The following is a 26,981-nucleotide window of genomic DNA, read 5'->3' as shown; positions in this document are numbered from 1 at the left end:
CATAGTCCTGTATCACTGTGATCCAGGATGTGTTTAGTCCTAAAGAACCATGTAGTCCTGTAGTCCAGGATGTGTTTAGTCCTAAAGAACCTTGTAGTCCAGGATGTGTTTACCGTAATTTCCGGACTATTAAGCGCACCTGAATATAAGCTGCACCCACTGAATTTAAATACAATTATTATTTGGAACATAAATAAGCCGCACATGTCTATAAGCCGCAGGTGCCTACCGGTACATTGAAACAAATGAACTTTACACAGGCTTTAACGAAACACGGCTTGTAACAAAAATAAATAGGCTTTAACGAAACACGGCTTGTAACAAAAATAAATAGGCTTTAACAAAACAACTTGTAACAAAAATAAATAGGCTTTAATGAAACACGGCTTGTAACAAAAATAAATAGGCTTTAACGAAACACGGCTTGTAACAAAAATAAATAGGCTTTAACGAAACACGGCTTGTAACAAAAATAAATTGGCTTTAACGAAACACGGCTTGTAACAAAAAATAAAACATTTGCAGTAAGCTTTAGTTGTCTTTTTGCACTGAGTCAATTCCTCATGCTGCTGTTTTCAACATCTTATCATCGACTCATTAAGACCAAGCTCCCGTGCAGCAGCTCTATTTCCTTTTCCAACAGCCAGATCAATCGCCTTCAACTTGAAAGCTGCATCATATGCATTTCTCTGTGTCTTTGCCATGATGAGGGTGACAAAATGACTACCGTAATCAGAATGATTGGAAGTTTGAGAGCGTTCGATTTAATCTAAACAGTAAACAAAAAAGTTGTTTGACCTTAACCCGTTCGGCAATTTCATTGGTCTAATGAAAGCTTCATGCCGCCAAAAAACTGAGCACGTCACAGAATGTGTTTTTTTTTTAAGAAATTTTTTTTGAAAGCGGGAAAAATCCATATATTAGCCGCGTCATTGTTTAAGCCGCGAGGATCAAAGCCTGGGAAAAAAATAGCGGCTTATAGTCCGGAAATTACAGTAGTCCTAAAGAACCACGTAGTCCAGATTCACTGTGATCCAGGATGTGCAGACAATGTCTTAGGGTCAGACAATAAGGGGCTAAATCATCTGTTATTTTTCCCACAGCAACTGGTGTCTGTGCGTGTGTCTGAGGGCCCGACTGGAGACATGAGTATCCTGGGGAACGTCAAACACAAGCTGGTCTGCTCTCCAGACTTCAGGGCTCTGCTACAGGAGCCATCACCCGAACCACTCTCCCGACTTCCTAACCCTAACCCAAACCCTAACCCCTAACCCAAGCTGGTCTGCTCTCCAGACTTCCAGGCTCTGCACAGGAGCCATCACCGGACCACTCTCCAGACTTCCTAACTCTAACCCCTAACCCCAAACCCTAACCCCTAACACTTAACCGCAACCCCTAACCCCAACCCCTAACCCAAGCTGGTCTGCTCTCCAGACTTCCAGGCTCTGCTACAGGAGCCATCACCGGACCACTCTCCAGACTTCCTAACTCTAACCCCTAACCCCAAACCCTAACCCCTAACACTTAACCGCAACCCCTAACCCCAACCCCTAACCCAAGCTGGTCTGCTCTCCAGACTTCCAGGCTCTGCTACAGGAGCCATCACCGGACCACTCTCCAGACTTCCTAACTCTAACCCCTAACCCTAACCCCTAACCCTAACCCCTAACACTTAACCGCAACCCCTAACCCAAACCCTAACCCCTAACCCCAACCGGTCTGCTCTCCAGACTTCCAGGCTCTGCTACAGGAGCCATCATCGGACCACTCAGCACATCTGATTTATATACAGTTCACCTTGTTCAGCATTAATGTGTAGATATTGTTCAGTTTTATTATACGATGGGAGCATTAATGTGTAGATATTGTAGTTTTATTATACGATGGGAGCATTAATGTGTAGATATTGTTCAGTTTTAATATACGATGGGAGCATTAATGTGTAGATATTGTTCAGTTTTATTATACGATGGGAGCATTAATGTGTAGATATTGTTCAGTTTTATTATACGATGGGAGCATTAAATGTGTAGATATTGTACATAGTTTACTTTCATCATACAGCGTTTATGTACCTTGTCGATTTCCTCCCAATTTGTTTTCCCTGTATAAACATTGTGCATAATATGAAGTGTTCTTTTTATTTTAAATGTACGTAAATGTTTATTTATCCTCTTGACGTTACCCTAGAATAGGGGGCGCCACAGCGCATTTTGGAAAAAATGTGTGCCCATTTTCAACGGCCTACTAATCAAACTCAGAAGCTAGGATATGCATATAATTAATACCTGTGGATAGAAAACACCCTAAAGTTTCTAAAACTGTTTGAATGGTGTCTGTGAGTATAACAGAACTCAAATGGCAGTCAAAACCCGAGACCGATTGAAACAGGAAGTGGAATTCTGAATTGTGGACTCAACTTCACGTCGTTGCCTATTATTCACACCGTGAGCTATCGTTCATTGAGCACTTCCTATTGCTTCCACAAGATGTCCCCAGTCTTTACAAAGTGTTTTGAGCCTTCTACTGTCGAAACTCAGTGAATGAGACGCGTTGGAAATTGGTCACAGGGGGAGGGCCATCACCATTATGACGCCGGCGGCCCTGTCAACCCCCACCTTTGGAAACGTTTTGAAACACAATGCAATCGTCCCCCTCGAATCTTATTGGCTCTCTTGTTGAAACAGGCCCTGAAGATTTATGTTATACGTTTGACATGTTTGAACGAACCTAAATGGGAACAAAATGTTTTCTTTTCGAAACGGCTGTGCCGCGCCCGGCAGAGTATTTGGATACAGCATTCAGACGCGCTAACAACAGCAAGCTAATGGAACATAAAGGATGGACTTTTTCGACCGAAAATACATCTGTTGTGGACCTGGGATTCCTGGAAGTGCTTTCTGATGAAGACAACTAAAGGTAAGCGATTATTGACAATATTATACAAGATTAGATGTGATATGCGATTGTTCCAAGATGGCGCCGAGCTCGGTTTACTAGCTCATTTTCTGAGTATCGCATCCCCTTTTATCGCTAAGTGTGATTACCCAGTAAAGTTATTTTTAAATCTGGTATGACAGGTGCTTTCAAGAGATATTCATCTATAAATCTTAGAATGACAATATTACATTTTAAAAATGTTTTCGAATAGTAATTCAGTAAATTGTAGCACTGTTTCCTGGATGCATTTGACCGTAAAATAGTTAGTCAACGTCAGATGCCGATGTAAAATGCTGTTTTCTTTTTATAAATATGAACTTTATTGAACAAAAGAATGCATGCATTGTGTAACATGATGTCCTAGGTGTGTCATCTGATGAAGTTTGTAAAAGGTTAGTGCTGCATTTAGCTGTTTTTTGGTTATTTGTGATGCATGTGGTTGGTCGGAAAATGGCTATGTTGCTGCTTTTACGATGGACTCCTCTAACATAATCTAATGATTTGCTTTTCCTGTAAAACCTTTTTGAAATCGGACGACGTGGAGTCGATTCAGGAGAGGTGTATCTATAAAACGATATGAGACAGTCCTATATTTGAAAAAAATATATATATTAAATTTCGTTATGCTAATGTCGCTAGGAGTTTTCCCTGGATTTTGATCCCGCATACGGGATGGGACGCTGGAGAGGTTAATAAAGATTAGATACAAAACATGAGGCAACTTTTACGCAGGTAAAAACTAATAGTCGACAAACAAAGTAACTGGTATGTCAACACTCAGCCGGCAATTATCTTAACAAAGACTATATCTAGTATAGACTAGCCTGAGACAGTATATACAGAACGTGGCCCTGGTGACAGGAACTTAACTTCGACATAATTCATCTTTTCCTACTAGAAAGAGCACTGCTTTATGATAGTTCACAGTGAATTCTCATTCTGACGGTCAGTTGAGAATGTCTCAAGATCTTTCCCAGACGGATGAAGGTTCTTTCACAGTTTGAGGCGTTTAGGAGCATTGATGAGACTATGAACAACTGATAAACAAAATACATTTTATTTGGGACGGTAACTTTCCTTTATAACAGCACCCTTCTTCTCCAGAACAACTCAGGCCTTTTTCCCGCTCCTCGCTGTCGTAGCTCCTACAGATTTAGTCTTCACCACTTTCACTTTGGATTTCTGTTTGCCTCCTTTAGTAGCCGTTTTATCCTTGTGGGTCTCTTTCCGTCTGATCAGGTCCTCCCGTCCGATATCCATCATGTGTTCCTCCCAGGACTTCATCTCATTCTTATAGCGCACCTTATCATCCTCCGCCAGCTGCACGGACCTGCAGAGCACAGAGAGTCAGTCACGTAGACCTGCAGAGCACAGAGAGTCAGTTAGTCACGTAGACCTGCAGAGCACAGAGAGTCAGTTAGTCACGTAGACCTGATACATCAGTCAGTCAGTCATGTAGACCTGAAACAGAGTCAGTTAGTCACGTAGACCTGAAACATCAGGAGTCAGTTAGTCACGTGACCTGAAACAGAGTCAGTCACGTAGACCTGAAACATCAGAGTCAGTTAGTCACGTAGACCTGAAACAGAGTCAGTCACGTAGACCTAAAACAGAGTCAGTCACGTAGACCTGAAACAGAGTCAGTCACGTAGACCTGAAACATCAGAGTCAGTTAGTCACGTAGACCTGAAACAGAGTCAGTCACGTAGACCTGAAACATCAGAGTCAGTTAGTCACGTAGACCTGAAACATCAGAGTCAGTTAGTCACGTAGACCTGAAACATCAGAGTCAGTTAGTCACGTAGACCTGAAACATCAGTCAGTTAGTCACGTAGACCTGAAACATCAGAGTCAGTTAGTCACGTAGACCTGAAACATCAGAGTCAGTTAGTCACGTAGACCTGAAACATCAGAGTCAGTTAGTCACGTAGACCTGAAACATCAGAGTCAGTTAGTCACGTAGACCTGAAACATCAGAGTCAGTTAGTCACGTAGACCTGAAACATCAGAGTCAGTTAGTCACGTGAGACCTGAAACATCAGAGTCAGTTAGTCACGTAGACCTGAAACATCAGAGTCAGTTAGTCACGTAGACCTGAAACATCAGAGTCAGTTAGTCACGTAGACCTGAAACATCAGAGTCAGTTAGTCACGTAGACCTGAAACATCAGAGTCAGTTAGTCACGTAGACCTGAAACATCAGAGTCAGTTAGTCACGTAGACCTGAAACATCAGAGTCAGTTAGTCACGTAGACCTGAAACATCAGAGTCAGTTAGTCACGTAGACCTGAAACATCAGGAGTCAGTTAGTCACGTAGACCTGAAACATCAGAGTCAGTTAGTCACGTAGACCTGAAACATCAGAGTCAGTTAGTCACGTAGACCTGAAACATCAGGAGTCAGTTAGTCACGTGGACCTGAAACAGTGTCAGTTAGTCACGTAGACCTGAAACAGTGTCAGTCAGTCACGTAGACCTGAAACATCAAAGTCAGTTAGTCATGTAGACCTGAAACATCAAAGTCAGTTAGTCACGTAGACCTGCAGAGCACAGAGTCAGTTAGTCACGTAGACCTGAAACAGAGTCAGTTAGTCACGTAGACCTGAAACATCAGTCAGTTAGTCACGTAGACCTGAAACATCAGAGTCAGTTAGTCACGTAGACCTGAAACATCAGAGTCAGTTAGTCACGTAGACCTGAAACATCAGAGTCAGTTAGTCACGTAGACCTGAAACATCAGAGTCAGTTAGTCACGTAGACCTGAAACATCAGAGTCAGTTAGTCACGTAGACCTGAAACTTAGTCAGTCATGTAGACCTGAAACTTAGTCAGTCATGTAGACCTGAAACATCAGAGTCAGTCATGTAGACCTGAAACATCGGAGTCAGTTAGTCACGTAGACCTGAAACATCGGAGTCAGTTAGTCACGTAGACCTGAAACATCGGAGTCAGTTAGTCACGTAGACCTGAAACTTAGTCAGTTAGTCACGTAGACCTGAAACTTAGTCAGTTAGTCACGTAGACCTGAAACTTAGTCAGTTAGTCACGAGACCTGAAACTTAGTCAGTTAGTCACGTAGACCTGAAACTTAGTCAGTTAGTCACGTAGACCTGAAACTTAGTCAGTTAGTCACGTAGACCTGAAACTTAGTCAGTTAGTCACGTAGACCTGAAACTTAGTCAGTTAGTCACGTAGACCTGAAACTTAGTCAGTTAGTCATGTAGACCTGAAACATCAGAGTCAGTCACGTAGACCTGCAGAGCACACAGTCAGTTAGTCACGTGACCTGAAACATCAGTCAGTTAGTCACGTAGACCTGAAACATCAGTCAGTCATGTAGACCTGAAACATCAGGAGTCAGTCATGTAGACCTGAAACATCGGAGTCAGTCATGTAGACCTGAAACATCGGAGTCAGTCACGTAGACCTGAAACATCGGAGTAAGTTAGTCACGTAGACCTGAAACATCGGAGTCAGTTAGTCACGTAGACCTGAAACATCAGTCAGTTAGTCACCTAGACCTGTAACATCAGAGTCAGTTAGTCACGTAGACCTGAAACATCAAAGTCAGTTAGTCACGTAGACCTGCAGAGCACACAGTCAGTTAGTCACGTAGACCTGAAACATCAGAGTCAGTCATGTAGACCTGAAACATCAGTCAGTTAGTCACGTAGACCTGAGACATCAGAGTCAGTTAGTCATGTAGACCTGAAACATCAGTCAGTTAGTCATGTAGACCTGAAACATCAGTCAGTTAGTCATGTAGACCTGAAATAACATCTACCAAAAATAAACCAGGAATTACATTCCACTTAAGTCTTAAGGATCTTAATTGAGCCATTACATCACTTCCTGTTTCACGAGGGTATAAAAATGAGGTAACACGCATGCAATATCTCTTTGTCATCCAACACCATGAAGAAAACAAAAGAACTGGCAGTTCAAGAGACAGATGGTCATAGACCTTCATAAATCTGGTAATGGATACAAGAAGATCCACAAACGATTGAATATACCACTGAGCTCTGTCAGGGCAATTATAAAACATTCAAAAGATATGGAACAGTTGAAAACCTCACGGGTTGAGGACATCCCAAAGGACAGGGAGGAGGATGAGAGACACTCCATCATATGTATAACTACATCTATACCACCACCACCATATGTATATAACTACATCTATACCACCACCCCCACCATATGTATATAACTACATCTATACCACCACCACCATATGTATATAACTACATCTATACCACCACCACCAATGTATATAACTACATCTATACCACCACCACCACCATATGTATATAACTACATCTATACCACCACCATATGTATATAACTACATCTATACCACCACCACCACCATATGTATATATCTATACCACCACCACCACCACATGTATATAACTACATCTATACCACCACCACCACCACCATATGTATATAACTACATCTATACCACCACCACCACTATATGTATATAACTACATCTATACCACCACCATATGTATATAACTACATCTATACCACCACCATATGTATATAACTACATCTATACCACCACCATATGTATATAACTACATCTATACCACCACCACCACCATATGTATATAACTACATCTATACCACCACCACCACCACCATATGTATATAACTACATCTATACCACCACCATATGTATATAACTACATCTATACCACCACCATATGTATATAGCTACATCTATACCACCACCACCACCACCATATGTATATAACTACATCTATACCACCACCATATGTATATAACTACATCTATACCACCACCACCACCACCATATTTATATAACTACATCTATACCACCACCACCATATGTATATAACTACATCTAAACTGAGCAATCGGGGGAGAATGGCCTTGGTCAGATGATGGTCTCTCTGACAGAGCTCTAGAGTTCCTCTCTGGAGATGAGAGAACCTTCCAGATGGACAACCATCTCTGCAGCACTCCACCAATCAGGCTTTTATGGTAGAGTGGCCAGACGGAAGCCACTCCTCAGTAAAAGGCACATGACAGCCCGCTTGGAGTTTGCCAAAAGGCACCTAAAGGACTCTCAGACCATGAGAAACAAGATTCTCCAGTCTGATGAAACCATGATTGAACTATTTGGCCTAAATGCCAAGCGTCACATCTGGAGGAAACCTGGCACCATCACTACGGTGAAGCATGGTGGTGGCAGCAGTCAGGATCGAGGCAAAGATGAACGGAGGAAACTACAGAGAGATCCTTGATGAAAACGTTACGAATGCACTATATATCAAACACTTCATTCCACCTACTTGTTGCTGTGAGGTTGACAGTTTGGTCCAGTCCTCCCGCAGCATCTTCATCTTGCCCTGAGGGGAAAAAGGTGACAGTGTTATAGCAGCATTATAACAGGTAACAGTGTTATCCAGCGCCTTCGGAAAGTATTCCGGCCCTTTCACTTTTTAAACATATTGTCCTCAGCACTAACCCGCGTGGTCGTCCCCTGGACTCCTCAGCACTAACCCGCGTGGTCGTCCCCCTGGACCCCTCAGCACTAACCCGCGTGGTCGTCCCCTGGACCCCTCAGCACTAACCCGCGTGGTCGTCCCCTGGACCCCTCAGCACTAACCCGCGTGGTCGTCCCCCTGGACCCCTCAGCACTAACCCGCGTGGTCGTCCCTCTGGACTCCTCAGTACTAACCAGCGTGGTCGTCCCTCTGGACTCCTCAGCACTAACCCGCGTGGTCGTCCCTCTGGACTCCTCAGTACTAACCTGCGTGGTCATCCCTCTGGACTCCTCAGTACTAACCAGCGTGGTCGTCCCTCTGGACTCCTCAGTACTAACCTGCGTGGTCGTCCCTTTGGACTCCTCAAAGTGTTCTGCCATGAAGATGTTAAAGGACGACCGGGGACGTTTGGGTTTGCCCAGACTGTTCAACTCCTAAAAGTGGAAGACGGTGGTCAAGTCAGATGAGTCACCAGGATCATTTCAGTGGCACAACATCAGAACACACCACTACTAACACAAGGCCTTAGTAGTATGCCATTACATTCACTAGGAGGGGCCTGTCATGCCAAATAGTGTCCACAGCACATCACTATGAAGATCAATGAGCTACGCTCACCCTCTTCCTCCTGATGGCTTTCCTCTTGGCCAGCCTCCGTCTCCTCTCCTGTTTCAGAGCAGCAGCCTGTGCAGGTGTAAGCTGTGACTGGTACCTCTGCATGTCCACCTTAAACTGCTCCCTGGCAACCACTGACAACTGTTGAAAAGGCTGTGGGGAAAAGTCAACGTGTATTTAGCTAATTAACCACACAAGTCTGTCCACATTACAACAACATTGATATGTCTTTTCAGGTGGGCTATAAGTCAAACAGCCTATTTTCAGTTATTTAACTACACCGCCAAGTAGATCCATGTTGGTAGGAAGTAGACGCATGACAGTCTGTGTAGTCTTCTCTGACGGAAGGTGCAAACATGGACTACAGAAGTGTCAAATGTATTCTCCGTCACCCAAGGAGACAGGGTCTGGGGGGGCCTTGCTGTCCAAGGTGTCAGGGTCTGGGGCCTCGCTGTCCAAGGTGTCAGGGTCGGGGGGCCTCACTGTCCAAGGTGTCAGGGTCTGGGGGGGGCCTCGCTGTCCAAGGGGTCGGGGGGGCCTCGCTGTCCAAGGGGTCGGGGGGGCCTCGCTGTCCAAGGTGTCAGGGTCTGGGCCTTGCTGTCCAAGGTGTCAGGGTCTGGGCCTTGCTGTCCAAGGTGTCAGGGTCTGGGCCTTGCTGTCCAAGGTGTCAGGGTCTGGGCCTTGCTGTCCAAGGTGTCAGGGTCTGGGGGGCGGGGCCTTGCTGTCCAAGGTGTCAGGGTCTGGGGGCGGGGCCTTGCTGTCCAAGGTGTCAGGGTCTGGGGGGCCTTGCTGTCCAACTGTCCAAGGTGTCATGGTCTGGGGGGGGCCTCACTGTCCAAGGTGTCATGGTCTGGGGGGGGGCTCACTGTCCAAGGTGTCAGGGTCTGGGGGGGGGCCTTGCAGTCCAAGGTGTCAGGGTCTGGGGGGGGCCTTGCTGTCCAAGGTGTCAGGGTCTGGGGGGCCTTGCTGTCCAAGGTGTCAGGGTCTGGGGGGGCCTTGCTGTCCAAGGTGTCAGGGTCTGGGGGGCCTGGCTGTCCAAGGTGTCAGGGTCTGGGGGGCCTGGCTGTCCAAGGTGTCAGGGTCTGGGGGGCCTGGCTGTCCAAGGTGTCAGGGTCTGGGGGGGGCTCGCTGTCCAAGATGTCAGGGTCTGGGGGGGCCTCGCTGTCCAAGGTGTCAGGGTCTGGGGGCCTCGCTGTCCAAGGTGTCAGGGTCTGGGGGGCCTTGCTGTCCAAGGTGTCAGGGTCTGGGGGGGCCTTGCTGTCCAAGGTGTCACTACTGAATCAAGACAACCTACCTGTTTCTGGTCTGCTGTCAGAGTTCTCCACTGGTGTGCAATCTTCCTTATCACATCGACAGCTTTGACATCTGAAACTCACATCAACATGAACTCAGTGATGTGTGAAGATAAAGGAATGAGTGAAATTGTAGAGATACAATACATTCTAACACCAGTCACCTGGATACTCCCTGACAACGAGAGGTTGTTGCTGTTTCACAAATCTCATGTATCCGTTCAGGGGCCTCTTAGGGGGAGCGCCGGCACTGGTGGTGAAACTCTTTACAGCTGGGATTACATTGACGACCCTACAACACACCACAATACATTATCCCTACAACACACCACAATACATTATCTCTACAACACACCACAATACATTATCTCTACATCAAACCACAATACATTAGCCGTACAACACACACACAATACATTACTCCTACAACACACCACAATACATTACTCCTACAACACACCACAATACATTACTCCTACAACACACCACAATACATTACTCCTACAACACACCACAATACATTACTCCTACAACACACCACAATACATTATCCCTACTACACACCACAATACATTAGCCCTACAACACACCACAATACATGATCCCCACAACACAATACATTATCCCCGCTGCACGCCACAATACATTATCCCCGCTGCACGCCACAATACATTATCCCCGCTGCACGCCACAATACATTATCCCTACAACACATCAATACATTATCCCTACAACACGCCACAATGCATTATCCCTACAGCACGCCACAATGCATTATCCCTACAGCGCGCCACAATACATTATCCCTACAACCCGCCACAATACATTATCCCTACAACACGCCACAATACATTAGCCCTGCTACACGCCACAATACATGATCCCTAAAACACACCACAATACATTATTCCTACAACACACCACAATACATTACTCCTACTACACACCACAATACATTATCCCTACTACACACCACAATACATTAGCCCTACAACACACCACAATACATGATCCCCACAACACAATACATTATCCCCGCTGCACGCCACAATACATTATCCCTACAACACGCCACAATACATTATCCCTGCTGCACGCCACAATACATTATCCCCGCTGCACGCCACAATACATTATCCCTACAACACATCAATACATTATCCCTACAACACACCACAATACATTATCCCTACTACACACCACAATACATTATCCCTACTACACACCACAATACATTATCCCTACTACACACCACAATACATTATCCCTACAACACACCACAATACATTAGCCCTACTACACACCACAATACATTAGCCCTACTACACACCACAATACATTAGCCCTACTACACACCGCAATACATTATCCCTACTACACACCACAATACATTAGCCCTTCAACACACCACTATGAATGAGGTAGCCCTAACCTTCCAACACACCACTATGAACGGGGTAGCCCTGACCCTCCAACACACCACTATGAATAGGGTAGCCCTAACTTACCCTTCAACACACCACTATGAATGGGGTAGCCCTAACTTACCCTTCAACACACCACTATGAATGGGGTAGTCCTTACCCTTCAACACACCACTATGAATGAGGTAGACCTAACCCTTCAACACACCACTATGAACGGGGTAGCCCTAACCCTTCAACACACCACTATGAACGAGGTAGCCCTGACCCTCCAACACACCACTATGAATGGGGTAGCCCCTAACCCTTCAACACACCACTATGAATAGGGTAGCCCTAACTTACCCTTCAACACACCACTATGAATGAGGTAGCCCTAACCCTCCAACACACCACTATGAACGAGGTAGCCCTAACCCTCCAACACACCACTATGAACGAGGTAGCCCTAACTTACCCTTCAACACACCACTATGAACGAGGTAGCCCTAACTTACCCTTCAACACACCACTATGAACGAGGTAGCCCTAACTTACCCTTCAACACACCACTATTAACAGGGTAGCCCTAACCCTTCAACACACCACTATGAATGGGGTATCCCTAACCCTTCAACACACCAGTATGAATGGGGTAGCTCTAACCCTCCAACACACCACTATGAATGGGGTAGCTCTAACCTTTCAACACACCACTATGAACAGGGGTAGCCCTAACCCTTCAACACACCACTATGAATGGGGTATCCCTAACCCTTCAACACACCACTATGAATGGGGTAGCTCTAACCGTACACACACCATCATTCATCCACCTCATATCACCATAAAGCTTGTCCTATGCAATTTGAATATGTTAATATGACCAATGTAGGCTATATCTAGATAGATAATCAACCACATCAATACATAGTTAGATTTGAGAGTTTAATAGTCACATGTTCAGAGTTGTAGACATAATTACAGGTTAGAGTGAAATTCTTGAGCACCGAAATCCAACGACACAGGACAAAGCAAAACAACACAAAATGATACTTATAAAACTGAATAATACTATATAGATACTAACAATGACGAGTGGTGGCTATTCAACAGCCTGATGGTCTGGGGGTAGAAGCTATTGACCAACTGGTAGTTCTTTTATATGACTAATCTCTACAATAATCCAACACTACATTCAGAAGATCCATCAGATCCTCCTCTCCACCCTCTCCGAGTTGGGCATCTCCGGCGCGGCCCACGCTTGGATTGCGTCCTACCTGACAGGTCGCTCCTACCAGGTGGCGTGGCGAGAATCTGTCTCCGCACCATGCGCTCTCACCACTGGTGTCCCCCAGGGCTCTGTTCTAGGCCCTCTCCTATTCTCGCTATACACCAAGTCACTTGGCTCTGTCATATCCTCACATGGTCTCTCCTATCATTGCTATGCAGACGACACACAATTAATCTTCTCCTTTCCCCCTTCTGATAACCAGGCGGCGAATCGCATCTCTGCATGTCTGTCAGACATATCAGTGTGGATGACGGATCACCAGCTCAAGCTGAACCTCGGCAAGACGGAGCTGCTCTTCCTCCCGGGGAAGGACTGCCCCTTCCATGATCTCGCCATCACGGTTGACAACTCCCTTGTGTCCTCCTCCCAGAGTGCTAAGAACCTTGGCGTGATCCTGGACAACACCCTGTCGTTCTCCACTAACATCAAGGCGGTGACCCGATCCTGTAGGTTCATGCTCTACAACATTCGCAGAGTACGACCCTGCCTCACACAGGAAGCGGCGCAGGTCCTAATCCAGGCACTTGTCATCTCCCGTCTGGATTACTGCAACTCGCTGTTGGCTGGGCTCCCTGCCTGTGCCATTAAACCCCTACAACTCATCCAGAACGCCGCAGCCCGTCTGGTGTTCAACCTTCCCAAGTTCTCTCACGTCACCCCGCTCCTCCGCTCTCTCCACTGGCTTCCAGTTGAAGCTCGCATCCGCTACAAGACCATGGTGATTGCCTACGGAGCTGTGAAGGGAACGGCACCTCCATACCTTCAGGCTCTGATCAGGCCCTACACCCAAACAAGGGCACTGCGTTCATCCACCACTGGCCTGCTGGCCCCCCTACCTCTGAGGAAGCACAGTTCCCGCTCAGCCCAGTCAAAACTGTTCGCTGCTCTGGCACCCCAATGGTGGAACAAGCTCCCTCACGACGCCAGGACAGCGGAGTCAATCACCACCTTCCGGAGACACCTGAAACCCCACCTCTTTAAGGAATACCTAGGATAGGATAAAGTAATCCTTCTAACCCCCCCCTTAAAAGATTTAGATGCACTATTGTAAAGTGGTTGTTCCACTGGATATCATAAGGTGAATGCACCATTTTGTAAGTCGCTCTGGATAAGAGCGTCTGCTAAATGACTTAAATGTAAATGTAAATGTAGAAGGTCAACATGTTTTATCGTTCCTAGATGGCTAGTTTACCCAAATCTAAGCAATGTGGTCAGTCACACACAGACACCTACTGCAGCCCTCATCCTCCCCATACAACACCCGTTCACTCCCTCCTATCTGAGATATCTACTGCAGCCCTCATCCTCCACATACAGCACCCGTTCACTCCCCCCTATCTGAGATATCTACTGCAGCCCTCGTCCTCCACATACAGCACCTGTTCACTCCCCCATTTCTGAGACACCTACTGCAGCTCTTATCCTCCACATACAGCACCCGTTCACTCCCCCTTATCTGAGACACCTACTGCAGCCCTCATCCTCCACATACAACACCCGTTCACTCCCCCCTATCTGAGATATCTACTGCAGCCCTCATCCTCCCCATACAACACCCGTTCACTCCCCCTATCTGAGATACCTACTGCAGCCCTCATCCTCCACATACAACACCCGTTCTGCCAGTCACATTCTGTTAAAGGTCCCCAAAGCACACACATCCCTGGGTCGCTCCGCTTTTCAGTTCGCTGCAACTAGTGACTGGAACGAGCTGCAACAAACACTCAAACTGGACGGTTTTATCTCCATCTCTTCATTCAAACACTCAAACTGGACAGTTTTATCTCCATCTCTTCATTCAAAGACTCAATCATGGACACGTACTGACAGTTATGGCTGCTTTGTGTGGTGTATTGTTGTTACTACCTTCTTGCCCTTTGTGCTGTTGTCTGAGCCCAGTAATGTTTTACCATGTTTTGTGCTGCTGCCATGTTGTCTTAGGTCTCTCTTTATGTAGTGTTGTGGTATCTCTTGTTATGTTGTGTTTTGTCCTAGATTTTTTTATTTCAAATCCCAGCCCCCGTCCGAACAAGATGCCTTTTGCCGTCATTGTAAATAATAATAATAAGTTCTTAACTGACTTACCTATTTTTAATAAAGGTTAACATTTTACTAAATAAAACATGTCCTTGGCCACCAGTCAGTGCCAGTCAAGCTAACGTTAGCTAACCCTAGCTAGCTAACTAACTCGGCTCTAATTAAACTAATACTGCCGTGATAGATGGAAATACAGCAATTCCTTTGCAGAATTGGCTTTATGGATGTCCAAACAGCTAAAATACCAATGAGAAATTGTACAGGGTGGTTCACTAACTACCTACCTATCTATCTATCTAGACAACGGGACGTTTTGCTCCTTATGTTACCTTATCAGACTGGAAGCGTCGGAGAAAAGACTCAATGACTTTTTCAAAAGGCCAGAAAACAACAGACCGAAAGGCGCCATGTCTGGTTGAAAACACTAGACGGTCAGAGCTGACAGAGACAACAACGGCTGACTGACTGACTGGCTCACAACCTCCTCGGTGTTTATTAGCTACCGAATTCAGTCCTGTCCGTTTGCCCCCGCCATGCACCGATAACGCGCCTTCACCATCCCGCTGCATTGTGGGATAAGGTCATGGCGGTGTTGACGTAGTTTAACATTCACCGCAGCACATTCACGACAAATGGGAGCGTCAACCAATTGAATAAAAAAAATGTGACCAATAAATAATCAAGTGACTTTAGAATTACTCCAATAAATTACCGTGTTCTTGACACATGGATTTCATTTATATAAATTATATATTTTTGCGTTCTTGACCTATGGGTTTCATTTATACAACTTATAATTACTGCGTTCTTGACCCATGGGTTTCATTGCATTAGTTGTACAATTTTAATTTTAATTTTATTTTATTTCACCTTTATTTAACCAGGTAGGCCAGTTGAGAACAAGTTCTCATTTACAATTGCGACCTGGCCAAGATAAAGCAAAGCAGTGCGACAAAAACAACAACACAGAGTTACACATCAACAAACTCAGTCACTAACACAGTAGACAAATCTGTATAGTGTGTGGAAATGAAGGCAATAAATAGGTCAATAGTGGCGAAGTAATTACAATTTAGCAATTTACACTGGAGTGATATATGTGCAGATGAGGATGTGCAAGTAGAAATACTGGTGTGCAAAAGAGCACAAAAACAAAAACAAAAACGGATGGCACTATGATAGACTGCACCCAGTTCGCTGAGTGTTGGAAGCTATTTTGTAAATGACATCGCCGAAGTCGAGGATCGATAGGATAGTCAGTTTAACGAGGGTATGTTTGGCAGCATGAGTGAAGGAGGCTTCGTTGCGAAATAGGGAAGCCGATTCTAGATTTAACTTTGTATTGGAGATGCTTAATGTGAGTCTGGAAGGAGAGTTTACAGTCTAGCCAGACACCTAGGTATTTATAGTTGTCCACATATTCACAGTTGTAGGTCGCAGTTGTAAATGACAACTTGTTCTCAACTAGCCTACCTGGTTAAATAAAGGTGAAATAAATAAAATTCTAAGAACCATCCAGAGTAGTGATGCTGGACGTGCGGGCAGCGATCGGTTGAAGAGCATGCATTTCGTTTTACTTGTATTTAAGAGCAGTTGGAGGCCACGGAAGGAGAGTTGTATGGCGTTGAAGCTCGTCTGGAGGTTTGTTAACAGTGTCCAAAGAAGGGCCGGAAGTATACAGAATGGTGTCGTCTGCGTAGAGGTGGATCAAACAATCACCCGCAGCAAGAGCGACATCATTGATGTATACAGAGAAAAGAGTCGGCTCAAGAATTGAACCCTGTGGCACCCACATAGACTGCCAAAGGTCCGGACAACAGGCCCTCCGATTTGACACACTGAACTCTGAGAAGTAGTTAGTGAACCAGGCGAGGCAGTCATTAGAGAAACCAAGGTTGTTGAGTCTGCCGATAAGAATACGGTGATTGACAGAGTCAAAAGCCTTGGCCAGGTCGATGAAGACGGCTGCACAGTACTGTCTTTAATCAATGGAGGTGTAAACAATCAGCTACTGGTGTAAGACAGCCTGATGCCCCTTGGCCATACCAAATAACAGGGGCAGGCATGCCCCCCATCACACTTTCTGTAAGACAGCCTGATGTCCCTTGGCCATACCAAATAACAGGGGCAGGCATGCCCCATCACACTTTCTGTAAGACAGCCTGATGCCCCTTGGCCATACCAAATAACAGGGGCAGGCATGCCCCCATCACACTTTTTGTAAGACAGCCTGATGCCCCTTGGCCATACCAAATAACAGGGGCAGGCATGCCCCCATCACACTTTGTTGGATCAGAAGAGTAACCATCTGAATCTCCATCCAGTGGCCTGCACTCATTTCCCTGGGAGTGCCTTTCAGGAGTCAGCATTTACAACTCAACTCACTGTGAGCATCATTCACTCCACTGAACATGTTGAGCCTTTAAACCAGTGGAATATTTAACCCATAATAAAACGAACTCATGCTTACCTCAGGACAATTTCCCATGCTTTCAACAGCAGTGAATTAGAACACATGAACATTAATAAAAAGTGTACAATTCTTTATTAATTATACAAAAGTGCTAAACAGCATAAGCCATAATTGAAGACCCTAAATCACTGTTATTTGCAGAGTATGTATTTCAATGTTTTAATGTTACAAGTTCTGACTTAATGCTAAAACAACTAAAGTAGTTCCAGAATAGTTTGATACAATAAAATAAAAATAAAAAAACAGTAAAATTGGTTTGATTCCTCAATTTCCCTCTTTATGGGTGACAGTCAACAGAGCCATGAGTATGTTGTACTGTAGCAGTAGGACACAGTATTCTGATGACTGGAACAGCAGGCTACAGTATTCTGATGACTGGAACAGCAGGCTACAGTATTCTGATGACTGGAACAGCAGGCAACAGTATTCTGAATGTAACCGTGGGCTACAGTATTCTAATGACTTCCTCTTCCATTCATGAGACGAGAAACAAATGTTCCCCAAAACCAGGAAGTAGGGATAACAACAATGTACAGTTGTTGTTCCCCATATCTGTCACCCTATGTCACCCTTAATGTACATATGTGCAGTGTATACCCCCTGTAAACACAAAATCATCTATAGTTCATGGGTTCACATGATAAATGTTGACAGTACAATGTGTTCCATATCACCTAAGTTTACTTTCTATTACCAGAATGTACAGTGTTTTGTGACTTTAAAAAAAATCTTCAGGAGGGCCTTTACATTGCATACTTCTGGGTCCAATCTCTTGCTAGTCTGTTGTATCTGGAAACAAAATAAATACGGTTATCTCACAATAACAAAGACAGAAATAACATGAAACAAAGTTTAAGTGTCATCTCTGTTGATTTGCTATAGAATGTTGAAATATACTGCAACCATCTAAATAAGTCCTCTTTGTGGGCTATACTCGGCCTTGTCTCAGGATGGTAAGTTGGTGGTTGAAGATATCCCTCTAGTGGTGTGGGGGCTATGCTTTGGCAAAGTGGGTGGGGTTATATCCTGCCTGTTTGGCCCTGTCCGGGGGTTTCATCGGATGGGGCCACAGTGTCTCCTGACCCCTCCCGTCTCAGCCTCCAGTATTTATGCTGCAGTAGTTTATGTGTCGGGGGGCTAGGGTCAGTCTGTTATATCTGGAGTATTTCTCCTGTCTTATCCGGTGTCCTGTGTGAATTTAAGTATGCTCTCTCTAATTCGCTCTTTCGGAGGACCTGAGCCCTAGGACCATGCCTCAGGACTACCTGGCATGATGACTCCTTGCTGTCCCCAGTCCACCTGGCCGTGCTGCTGCTCCAGTTTCAACTGTTCTGCCTGCGGCTGTGGAACCCTGACCTGTCCACCGGACGTGCTACCTGTCCCAGACCTGCTGTTTTCAACTCTCTAGAGACAGCAGGAGCGGTAGAGATACTCTGAATGATCGGCTATGAAAAGCCAACTGACATTTACTCTTGAGGTGCCGACTTGTTGCACCCTCGACAACTACTGTGATTATTATTATTTGACCATGCTGGTCCTTTATGAACATTTGAACATAACAGGGCCTGAGTTACAGGCAGTGGAGCAGCAGCAGCTGAAAAATGAGCTCCTACAAATATTGAAATTTAGAGTGAAGTACATCGGAAAAAGCAAAAGAAAACTGCAAGACTGAATAGGAGAAAAAACAAGCAACAAACAAAGATAGGCTTTTGAAAAATAACTATTTTTTAACTATTTTTCATAAAATTGTAGTTATCTTAGCTAGCTGAATTGTTTACCAGTTGCTAAGCAGTTGCTAGGGACTCTTTTGGAAGAAGCGAGCTAGCTAACGAAGAACAACAAAGAATATCTAGTTAACAGAAGAAAAGAGAAAATCAGGACAGAAGAAAAGGATATCAAAGTGAAACAGTTCTCTAAAGACACAAGAGACAATAATACAAGAAACAACACTTCTGTAGCTTGTCAACTATGTGTCTGTCTATCCCTGTTCTCTCCCCTCTGCACAGGCCATACAAACGCTTCACACCGCGTGGCCGCTGCCACTCTAACCTGGTGGTCCCAGCGCGCACGACCCACGTGGAGTTCCAGGTCTCCGGCAGCCTCTGGAACTGCCGGTCTCGCGCCAACAAGGCTGAGTTCATCTCAGCCTAAGCTACCCTCCAGTCCCTAGACTTCCTGGCGCTGACGGAAACATGGATTACCACAGATAACACTGCTACTCCTACTGCTCTCTCCTCGTCTGCCCACGTGTTCTCGCATACCCCTAGAGCATCGAGCCAGCGGGGTGGTGGCACTGGAATCCTCATCTCTCCCAAGTGGACATTCTCTCTTTCTCCCCTGACCCATCTGTCTATCTCCTCATTTGAATTCCATGCTGTTACAGTTACCAGCCCTTTCAAGCTTAACATCCTTATCATTTATCGCCCTCCAGGTTCCCTTGGAGAGTTCATCAATGAGCTTGACGCCTTGATAAGTTCCTTTCCTGAGGATGGCTCACCTCTCACAGTTCTGGGTGACTTTAACCTCCCCACGTCTACCTTTGACTCATTCCTCTCTGCCTCCTTCTTTCCACTCCTCTCCTCTTTTGACCTCACCCTCTCACCTTCCCCCCCTACTCACAAGGCAGGCAATACGCTTGACCTCATCTTTACTAGATGTTGTTCTTCCACTAATCTCATTGCAACTCCCCTCCAAATCTCCGACCACTACCTTGTATCCTTTTCCCTCTCGCTCTCATCCAACACTTCTCACTCTGCCCCTACTCGGATGGTATTGCGCCGTCCCAACCTTCGCTCTCTCTCTCCCACTACTATCTCCTCTTCCATCCTATCATCTCTTCCCTCTACTCAAACCTTCTCCAACCTATCTCCTGATTCTGCCTCCTCAACCCTCCTCTCCTCCCTTTCTGCATCCTTTGATTTTCTCTGTCCCCTATCCTCCAGGCCGGCTCGGTCCTCCCCTCCTGCGCCGTGGCTCGACTACTCACTGCTAGCTCACAGAACAGGGCTCCGGGCAGCCGAGTGGAAATGGAGGAAAACTCGCCTCCCCTGCGGACCTGGCATCCTTTCACTCCCTCCTCTCTACATTCTCCTCTTCTGTCTCTGCTGCTAAAGCCACTTTCTACCACTCTAAATTCCAAGCATCTGCCTCTTACCCTAGGAAGCTCTTTGCTACCTTCTCCTCCCTCCTGAATCCTCCTCCCTCTCTGCGGATGACTTCGTCAACCATTTTGAAAAGAAGGTTGACGATATCCGATCCTCGTTTGCTAAGTCAAACGACACCGCTGGTCCTGCTCACACTGCCCTACCCTGTGCTTTGACCTCTTTCTCCCCTCTCTCTCCAGATGAAATCTCGCGTCTTGTGACGGCCGGCCGCCCAACAACCTGCCCACTTGACCCTATCCCCTCCTCTCTTCTCCAGACCATTTCCGGAGACCTTCTCCCCTACCTCACCTCGCTCATCAACTCATCCTTGACCGCTGGCTACGTCCCTTCCGTCTTCAAGAGAGCGAGAGTTGCAACCCTTCTGAAAAAACCTACACTCGATCCCTCCGATGTCAACAACTACAGACCAGTATCCCTTCTTTCTTTTCTCTCCAAAATTCTTGAACGTGCCGTCCTTGGCCAGCTCTCCTGCTATCTCTCTCAGAAAGACCTTCTTGATCCTAATCAGTCAGGTTTCAAGACTGGTCATTCAACTGAGACTGCTCTTCTCTGTGTCACGGAGGCTCTCCGCACTGCTAAAGCTAACTCTCTCTCCTCTCATCCTTCTAGATCTATCTGCTGCCTTTGATACTGTGAACCATCAGATCCTCCTCTCCACCCTCTCCGAGTTGGGCATCTCCGGCGCGGCCCACGCTTGGATTGCGTCCTACCTGACAAGTTGCTCCTACCAGGTGGCGTGGCGAGAATCTGTCTCCGCACCACGCGCTCTCACCACTGGTGTCCCCCAGGGCTCTGTTCTAGGCCCTCTCCTATTCTCGCTATACACCAAGTCACTTGGCTCTGTCATATCCTCACATGGTCTCTCCTATCATTGCTATGCAGACGACACACAATTAATCTTCTCCTTTCCCCCTTCTGATAACCAGGCGGCGAATCGCATCTCTGCATGTCTGTCAGACATATCAGTGTGGATGACGGATCACCAGCTCAAGCTGAACCTCGGCAAGACGGAGCTGCTCTTCCTCCCGGGGAAGGACTGCCCGTTCCATGATCTCGCCATCACGGTTGACAACTCCCTTGTGTCCTCCTCCCAGAGTGCTAAGAACGTTGGCGTGATCCTGGACAACACCCTGTCGTTCTCCACTAACATCAAGGCGGTGACCCGATCCTGTAGGTTCATGCTCTACAACATTCGCAGAGTACGACCCTGCATCACACAGGAAGCGGCGCAGGTCCTAATCCAGGCACTTGTCATCTCCCGTCTGGATTACTGCAACTCGCTGTTGGCTGGGCTCCCCTGCCTGTGCCATTAAACCCCTAACTCATCCAGAACGCCGCAGCCCGTCTGGTGTTCAACCTTCCCAAGTTCTCTCACGTCACCCCGCTCCTCCGCTCTCTCCACTGGCTTCCAGTTGAAGCTCGCATCCGCTATAAGACCATGGTGCTTGCCTACGGAGCTGTGAGGGGAACGGCACCTCCATACCTTCAGGCTCTGATCAGGCCCTACACCCAAACAAGGGCACTGCGTTCATCCACCTCTGGCCTGCTGGCCCCCTACCTCTGAGGAAGCACAGTTCCCGCTCAGCCCAGTCAAAACTGTTCGCTGCTCTGGCACCCCAATGGTGGAACAAGCTCCCTCACGACGCCAGGACAGCGGAGTCAATCACCACCTTCCGGAGACACCTGAAACCCCACCTCTTTAAGGAATACCTGGGATAGGATAAAGTAATCCTTCTAACCCCCCCCTCCCCCTTAAAAGATTTAGATGCATTATTGTAAAGTGGTTGTTCCACTGGATATCATAAGGTGAATGCACCAATTTGTAAGTCGCTCTGGATAAGAGCGTCTGCTAAATGACTTAAATGTAATGTAAATGTAAATGTAAACATCTTGGCCATGTTCTGTTATAATCACCACCCGGCACAGTCAGAAGAGGACTGGCCACCCCTCATAGCCTGGTTCCTCTCTAGGTTCCTTTCTAGGTTTTTGCCTTTCTAGGGAGTTTTTCCTAGCCACCGTGCTTCTACACCGGTTTTAGGCTGGGTTTCTGTACAGCACTTTGAGATATCAGCTGATGTAAGAAGGGCTATATAAATACATTTGATTTTGATTTGATATTCAAAGCATTTGGTTCCAATAGCTCATTGGAGAAATAGGCCCTTCACACAGTAACAATATACTCACTTCTCTTTGTCTAGTTTGTAGATCTGTGCTATGTCTGGAACTAGGGGGTCGTCTGGGTTCGGGTCACAAAGCAACGAACATATGGACAAAAGAACTGGGAAACAGATGAAGCAACAGATGAAGTTCATCTTAAATGGTCATCGACATTTCACATTCTATTCACAATCAGTGAGATCGTTCATTGTGATTTAACCGGTCAGGTTAAAGTTACAGGAGGGCTGTGATATTGTGATTTAACCGGTCAGGTTAAAGTTACAGGAGGGCTGTGATATTGTGATTTAACCGGTCAGGTTAAAGTTACAGGAGGGCTGTGATATTGTGATTTAACCGGTCAGGTTAAAGTTACAGGAGGGCTGTGATATTGTGATTTAACCGGTCAGGTTAAAGTTACAGGAGGGCTGTGATATTGTGATTTAACCGGTCAGGTTAAAGTTACAGGAGGGCTGTGATATTGTGATTTAACCGGTCAGGTTAAAGTTACAGGAGGGCTGTGATATTGTGATTTAACCGGTCAGGTTAAAGTTACAGGAGGGCTGTGATATTGTGATTTAACCGGTCAGGTTAAAGTTACAGGAGGGCTGTGATATTGTGATTTAACCGGTCAGGTTAAAGTTACAGGAGGGCTGTGATATTGTGATTTAACCGGTCAGGTTAAAGTTACAGGAGGGCTGTGATATTGTGATTTAACCGGTCAGGTTAAAGTTACAGGAGGGCTGTGATATTGTGATTTAACCGGTCAGGTTAAAGTTACAGGAGGGTTGTGATATTGTGATTTAACCGGTCAGGTTAAAGTTACAGGAGGGTTGTGATATTGTGATTTAACCGGTCAGGTTAAAGTTACAGGAGGGTTGTAATATTGTGATTTAAACGATCAGGTTAAAGTTACAGGAGGGTTGTAATATTGTGATTTAATGATCAGGTTAAAGTTATAGGAGGGTTGTAATAGAACATTCTACAAGTGTTGGATGGAAATGGATGGAACAATGTTTTAACATGGAAGGGACCAGGGCTGAGCTACAGCCTTCCCTGTAGCTCAGTTGGTAGAGCATGGTGTTTGCAACACCAGGGTTGTGGGTTCAATTCCCACGGGGGCCAGCACAGGAAAAAAAAAAAATTAAAAGGATAAAAGCGTCTGCTAAATGACTAAATTGTAAATGTAATGGAACCAGGTGTGTCATTTCTACCAGTTAGCCAGCTACATTGTGGCAGCATGTGTAGTAAAGTACTAACCCAATTCTCTCACCTTTTGATACAGTCAATGCTGGAGACCACTGGGATCGCAAGATGTCCAAGCAAATGCTGCCGTTACTGTTGATGTTCGGATGATAAATCTTCGTTGTGAACGCTACCTGTAGAAAGATGGACATGTGTTTATGTTCAGTTTATCCACGAGGACCATGCTACCTGTAGAAAGATGGACATGTGTTTATGTTCAATTTATCCATGAAGGACCGTTCCTTAGCAACAGTTTAACGATGTAATGACTTCCATAACAAATCAATTCTTACCTTTGGTGGCTTGAAGGGATAGTCGGTGGGGAAGTGGATTGTGAGAAAGAAGACCCCACTTTGGTATGGACTATCACCCTAGGAATAACAGGAACAGATATACATTGTTATAAATGATAAAAATGTACAATAAAATTATTTCAATACCCATTCATACTTATTGTTCAGATGACCCATGTTGCAATCATTAAACCACACACATCCTTTTGAAGTCATACTCACTGGCCCCATTATTGTTGCTTGCCAATGGAACACTGGAATATAGAAAGAGAACATGTATTAGGCCTATAGAGCATCACTTCACCAGGTAGGGCCTATACAACCAGCCCTAGTCCCTCTAGGTAGGGCCTATAGAACCAGCCCTAGTCCCTCTAGGTAGGGCCTATACAACCAGCCCTAGTCCCTCTAGGTAGGGCCTATACAACCAGCCCTAGTCCCTCTAGGTAGGGCCTATACAACCAGCCCTAGTCCCTCCAGGTAGGGCCTATACAACCAGCCCTAGTCCCTCCAGGTAGGGCCTATACAACCAGCCCCAGTCCCTCCGGGTAGGGCCTATACAACCAGCCCCAGTCCCTCCGGGTAGGGCCTATACAACCAGCCCCTCCGGGTAGGGCCTATACAACCAGCCCCAGTCCCTCCGGGTAGGGCCTATACAACCAGCCCCAGTCCCTCCAGGTAGGGCCTATACAACCAGCCCCAGTCCCTCTAGGTAGGGCCTATACAACCAGCCCCAGTCCCTCTAGGTAGGGCCTATACAACCAGCCCCAGTCCCTCTAGGTAGGGCCTATACAACCAGCCCCAGTCCCTCCAGGTAGGGCCTATACAACCAGCCCCAGTCCCTCCAGGTAGGACCTATACAACCAGCCCCAGTCCCTCCGGGTAGGGCCTATACAACCAGCCCCAGTCCCTCCAGGTAGGGACTGGGGCAACCAGCCCCAGTCCCTCCAGGTAGGGCCTATACAACCAGCCCCAGTCCCTCCAGGTAGGGCCTATACAACCAGCCCCAGTCCCTCTAGGTAGGGCCTATACAACCAGCCCCAGTCCCTCTAGGTAGGGCCTATACAACCAGCCCCAGTCCCTCTAGGTAGGGCCTATACAACCAGCCCCAGTCCCTCCAGGTAGGGCATATACAACCAGCCCCAGTCCCTCCAGGTAGGACCTATACAACCAGCCCCAGTCCCTCCAGGTAGGGCCTATACAACCAGCCCTAGTCCCTCCAGGTAGGGCCTATACAACCAGCCCTAGTCCCTCTAGGTAGGGCCTATACAACCAGCCCTAGTCCCTCTAGGTAGGGCCTATACAACCAGCCCTAGTCCCTCTAGGTAGGGCCTATACAACCAGCCCTAGTCCCTCTAGGTAGGGCCTATACAACCAGCCCTAGTCCCTCTCCCCTTCAGCGGATATAGACTACATTACCCTCAGAGTCCTAAACTTACAGTCCTCTCCCACGGGTCCAGCAGAGCACTGTGCTGGCGGGTCCCTCTGCAGGTCATGAAGCTCCTAGGGGACAAAACAAGTCAGACAAGTAGTGTTATGGGTTACACATGAAACTGAAAGTTGTCTTTGAGGACTAGGTCAGATACATTTTACATCCACGAAAAAGCTGGGTTTCTTAACATGTCCCTAGTCATAGCTTTATTCGTAGATATATTTGACTGTGGTGATGATGGGCCTACTTCATAATGCCCTGCCTTAGCTACAACCTCAAGTCAAATTAGCCTAGCTAGTTATCATTATGAACAGGTGCTGCACCTAAATAAGTGTATTTAGCATGAATAGCTGTGTCCTGGAGAGGGGTTGAATGGCTGACAAAGAAAATTACAATCTAGTTCAGACGTGGTGCCATACCACGATATCATGTCATGTTAAACATTAAGATGGTGGGCCGTGTTAATTAATTGTTAACTAGCCTCCTCGTATGTGTGAAGTCTAGCTCGATAGCTAGCTACGTGGTTAGGATTAGTTTTGAAATGAACCAATTATCTAGTTAGCGTAACATTAACAAACAATAACTTCCGATAGATGACTGATGCTAACGTTAGTCAGCTAGCTAGCCTGGCACCGCTAGCCACAATGCTAGCTAACCATCTTACCTTCTGTATTCTTTTCAGCGCCATGGTGACCAACTTAGTCAAATGCCCCTAAGTACTCGTCGACTTGGTATTTTCTTAGATGTCTACTTTAATAGTATTGCTTAAAAGGTAAAGGTATTTTATTTCCCCGAGTAGATCGCCAAGACAAGGGTGTGTGTTTGCGGTTCTCTATTGTTTCCGCTTTCTGTTTACGGTCGGCTTTAAACAAGGGGGTTTGGGGATTGTAGTTCCTCTTAGGAAAATATTTTTTTTCCCCCCAGCTCCCAATAGCATTATGCACCATGTATTTCTACCTTTCAACAATGATTGGATTATTGAAATAACATATTTATTTCCCACTATCAATTCATTGATTATTGTATTTTTAAATAGTTTGCTCAACTGAGTGGGTATGTGTTTATTACTTTTAAATAAGAATAAACCTACTTGACAAAACACATTTCATAATTTTATTCTCTATA

General features: G+C 46.0%; 2 protein-coding genes across 3 annotated transcripts; both read right to left on the bottom strand.

The window, feature by feature from the left end:
- Positions 1-3,981: 3,981 nt before the first annotated feature.
- Positions 3,982-15,680, bottom strand: LOC123724382 (transcription factor A, mitochondrial-like). 2 transcript variants are annotated; one of them, XM_045687336.1, is made up of 7 exons: positions 15,428-15,680; positions 10,529-10,656; positions 10,367-10,437; positions 9,076-9,225; positions 8,796-8,891; positions 8,249-8,319; positions 3,982-4,270 (listed from the first exon to the last, which is right to left on the bottom strand). In XM_045687336.1, the coding sequence occupies exons 1-7, from the start codon at positions 15,505-15,507 to the stop codon at positions 4,051-4,053; spliced, it is 816 nt and encodes a 271-aa protein (XP_045543292.1). In that variant the 5' UTR covers positions 15,508-15,680; the 3' UTR covers positions 3,982-4,050. The 2 variants fall into 2 exon arrangements, with proteins under 2 accessions (XP_045543292.1, XP_045543286.1); XM_045687330.1 differs by having other exon boundaries at positions 8,263-8,319.
- A 1,944-nt stretch (positions 15,681-17,624) lies between these two features.
- On the bottom strand, positions 17,625-26,746 carry LOC123724380 (ubiquitin-conjugating enzyme E2 D4-like). The gene is made up of 7 exons (XM_045687324.1): positions 26,521-26,746; positions 25,864-25,927; positions 24,650-24,681; positions 24,428-24,505; positions 24,163-24,268; positions 22,920-23,013; positions 17,625-18,360 (listed from the first exon to the last, which is right to left on the bottom strand). Exons 1-7 carry the CDS (start codon positions 26,542-26,544, stop codon positions 18,315-18,317), a joined length of 444 nt encoding a protein of 147 aa, XP_045543280.1. The 5' UTR covers positions 26,545-26,746; the 3' UTR covers positions 17,625-18,314.
- Between the last annotated feature and the right edge of the window lie 235 nt (positions 26,747-26,981).

This window comes from Salmo salar, chromosome ssa01 (assembly GCF_905237065.1).
Source record: "Salmo salar chromosome ssa01, Ssal_v3.1, whole genome shotgun sequence".
NCBI lineage: Eukaryota > Metazoa > Chordata > Actinopteri > Salmoniformes > Salmonidae > Salmo > Salmo salar.
This window is presented reverse-complemented; position numbering and strand designations above follow the sequence as displayed.

What these genes read in the sequence shown, in the direction of transcription:
- LOC123724380 (XM_045687324.1), bottom strand. Translation starts at nt 26,544, where the DNA reads ATGGCGCTGAAAAGAATACAGAAG. An exon ending in TGGACCCGTGGGAGAGGACT is followed by an intron (nt 24,682 to 25,863) that starts GTAAGTTTAGGA and finishes TCTATATTCCAG; the next exon opens with TGTTCCATTGGCAAGCAACA. An exon ending in AAGCAACAATAATGGGGCCA is followed by an intron (nt 24,506 to 24,649) that starts GTGAGTATGACT and finishes TGTTATTCCTAG; the next exon opens with GGTGATAGTCCATACCAAAG.
- LOC123724382 (XM_045687336.1), bottom strand. Translation starts at nt 15,507, where the DNA reads ATGGCGCCTTTCGGTCTGTTGTTTTCTGGCCTTTTGAAAAAGTCATTG. An exon ending in GACGCTTCCAGTCTGATAAG is followed by an intron (nt 10,657 to 15,427) that starts GTAACATAAGGA and finishes GGTGTGTTGTAG; the next exon opens with GGTCGTCAATGTAATCCCAG. An exon ending in CGTTGTCAGGGAGTATCCAG is followed by an intron (nt 10,438 to 10,528) that starts GTGACTGGTGTT and finishes TGTGAGTTTCAG; the next exon opens with ATGTCAAAGCTGTCGATGTG.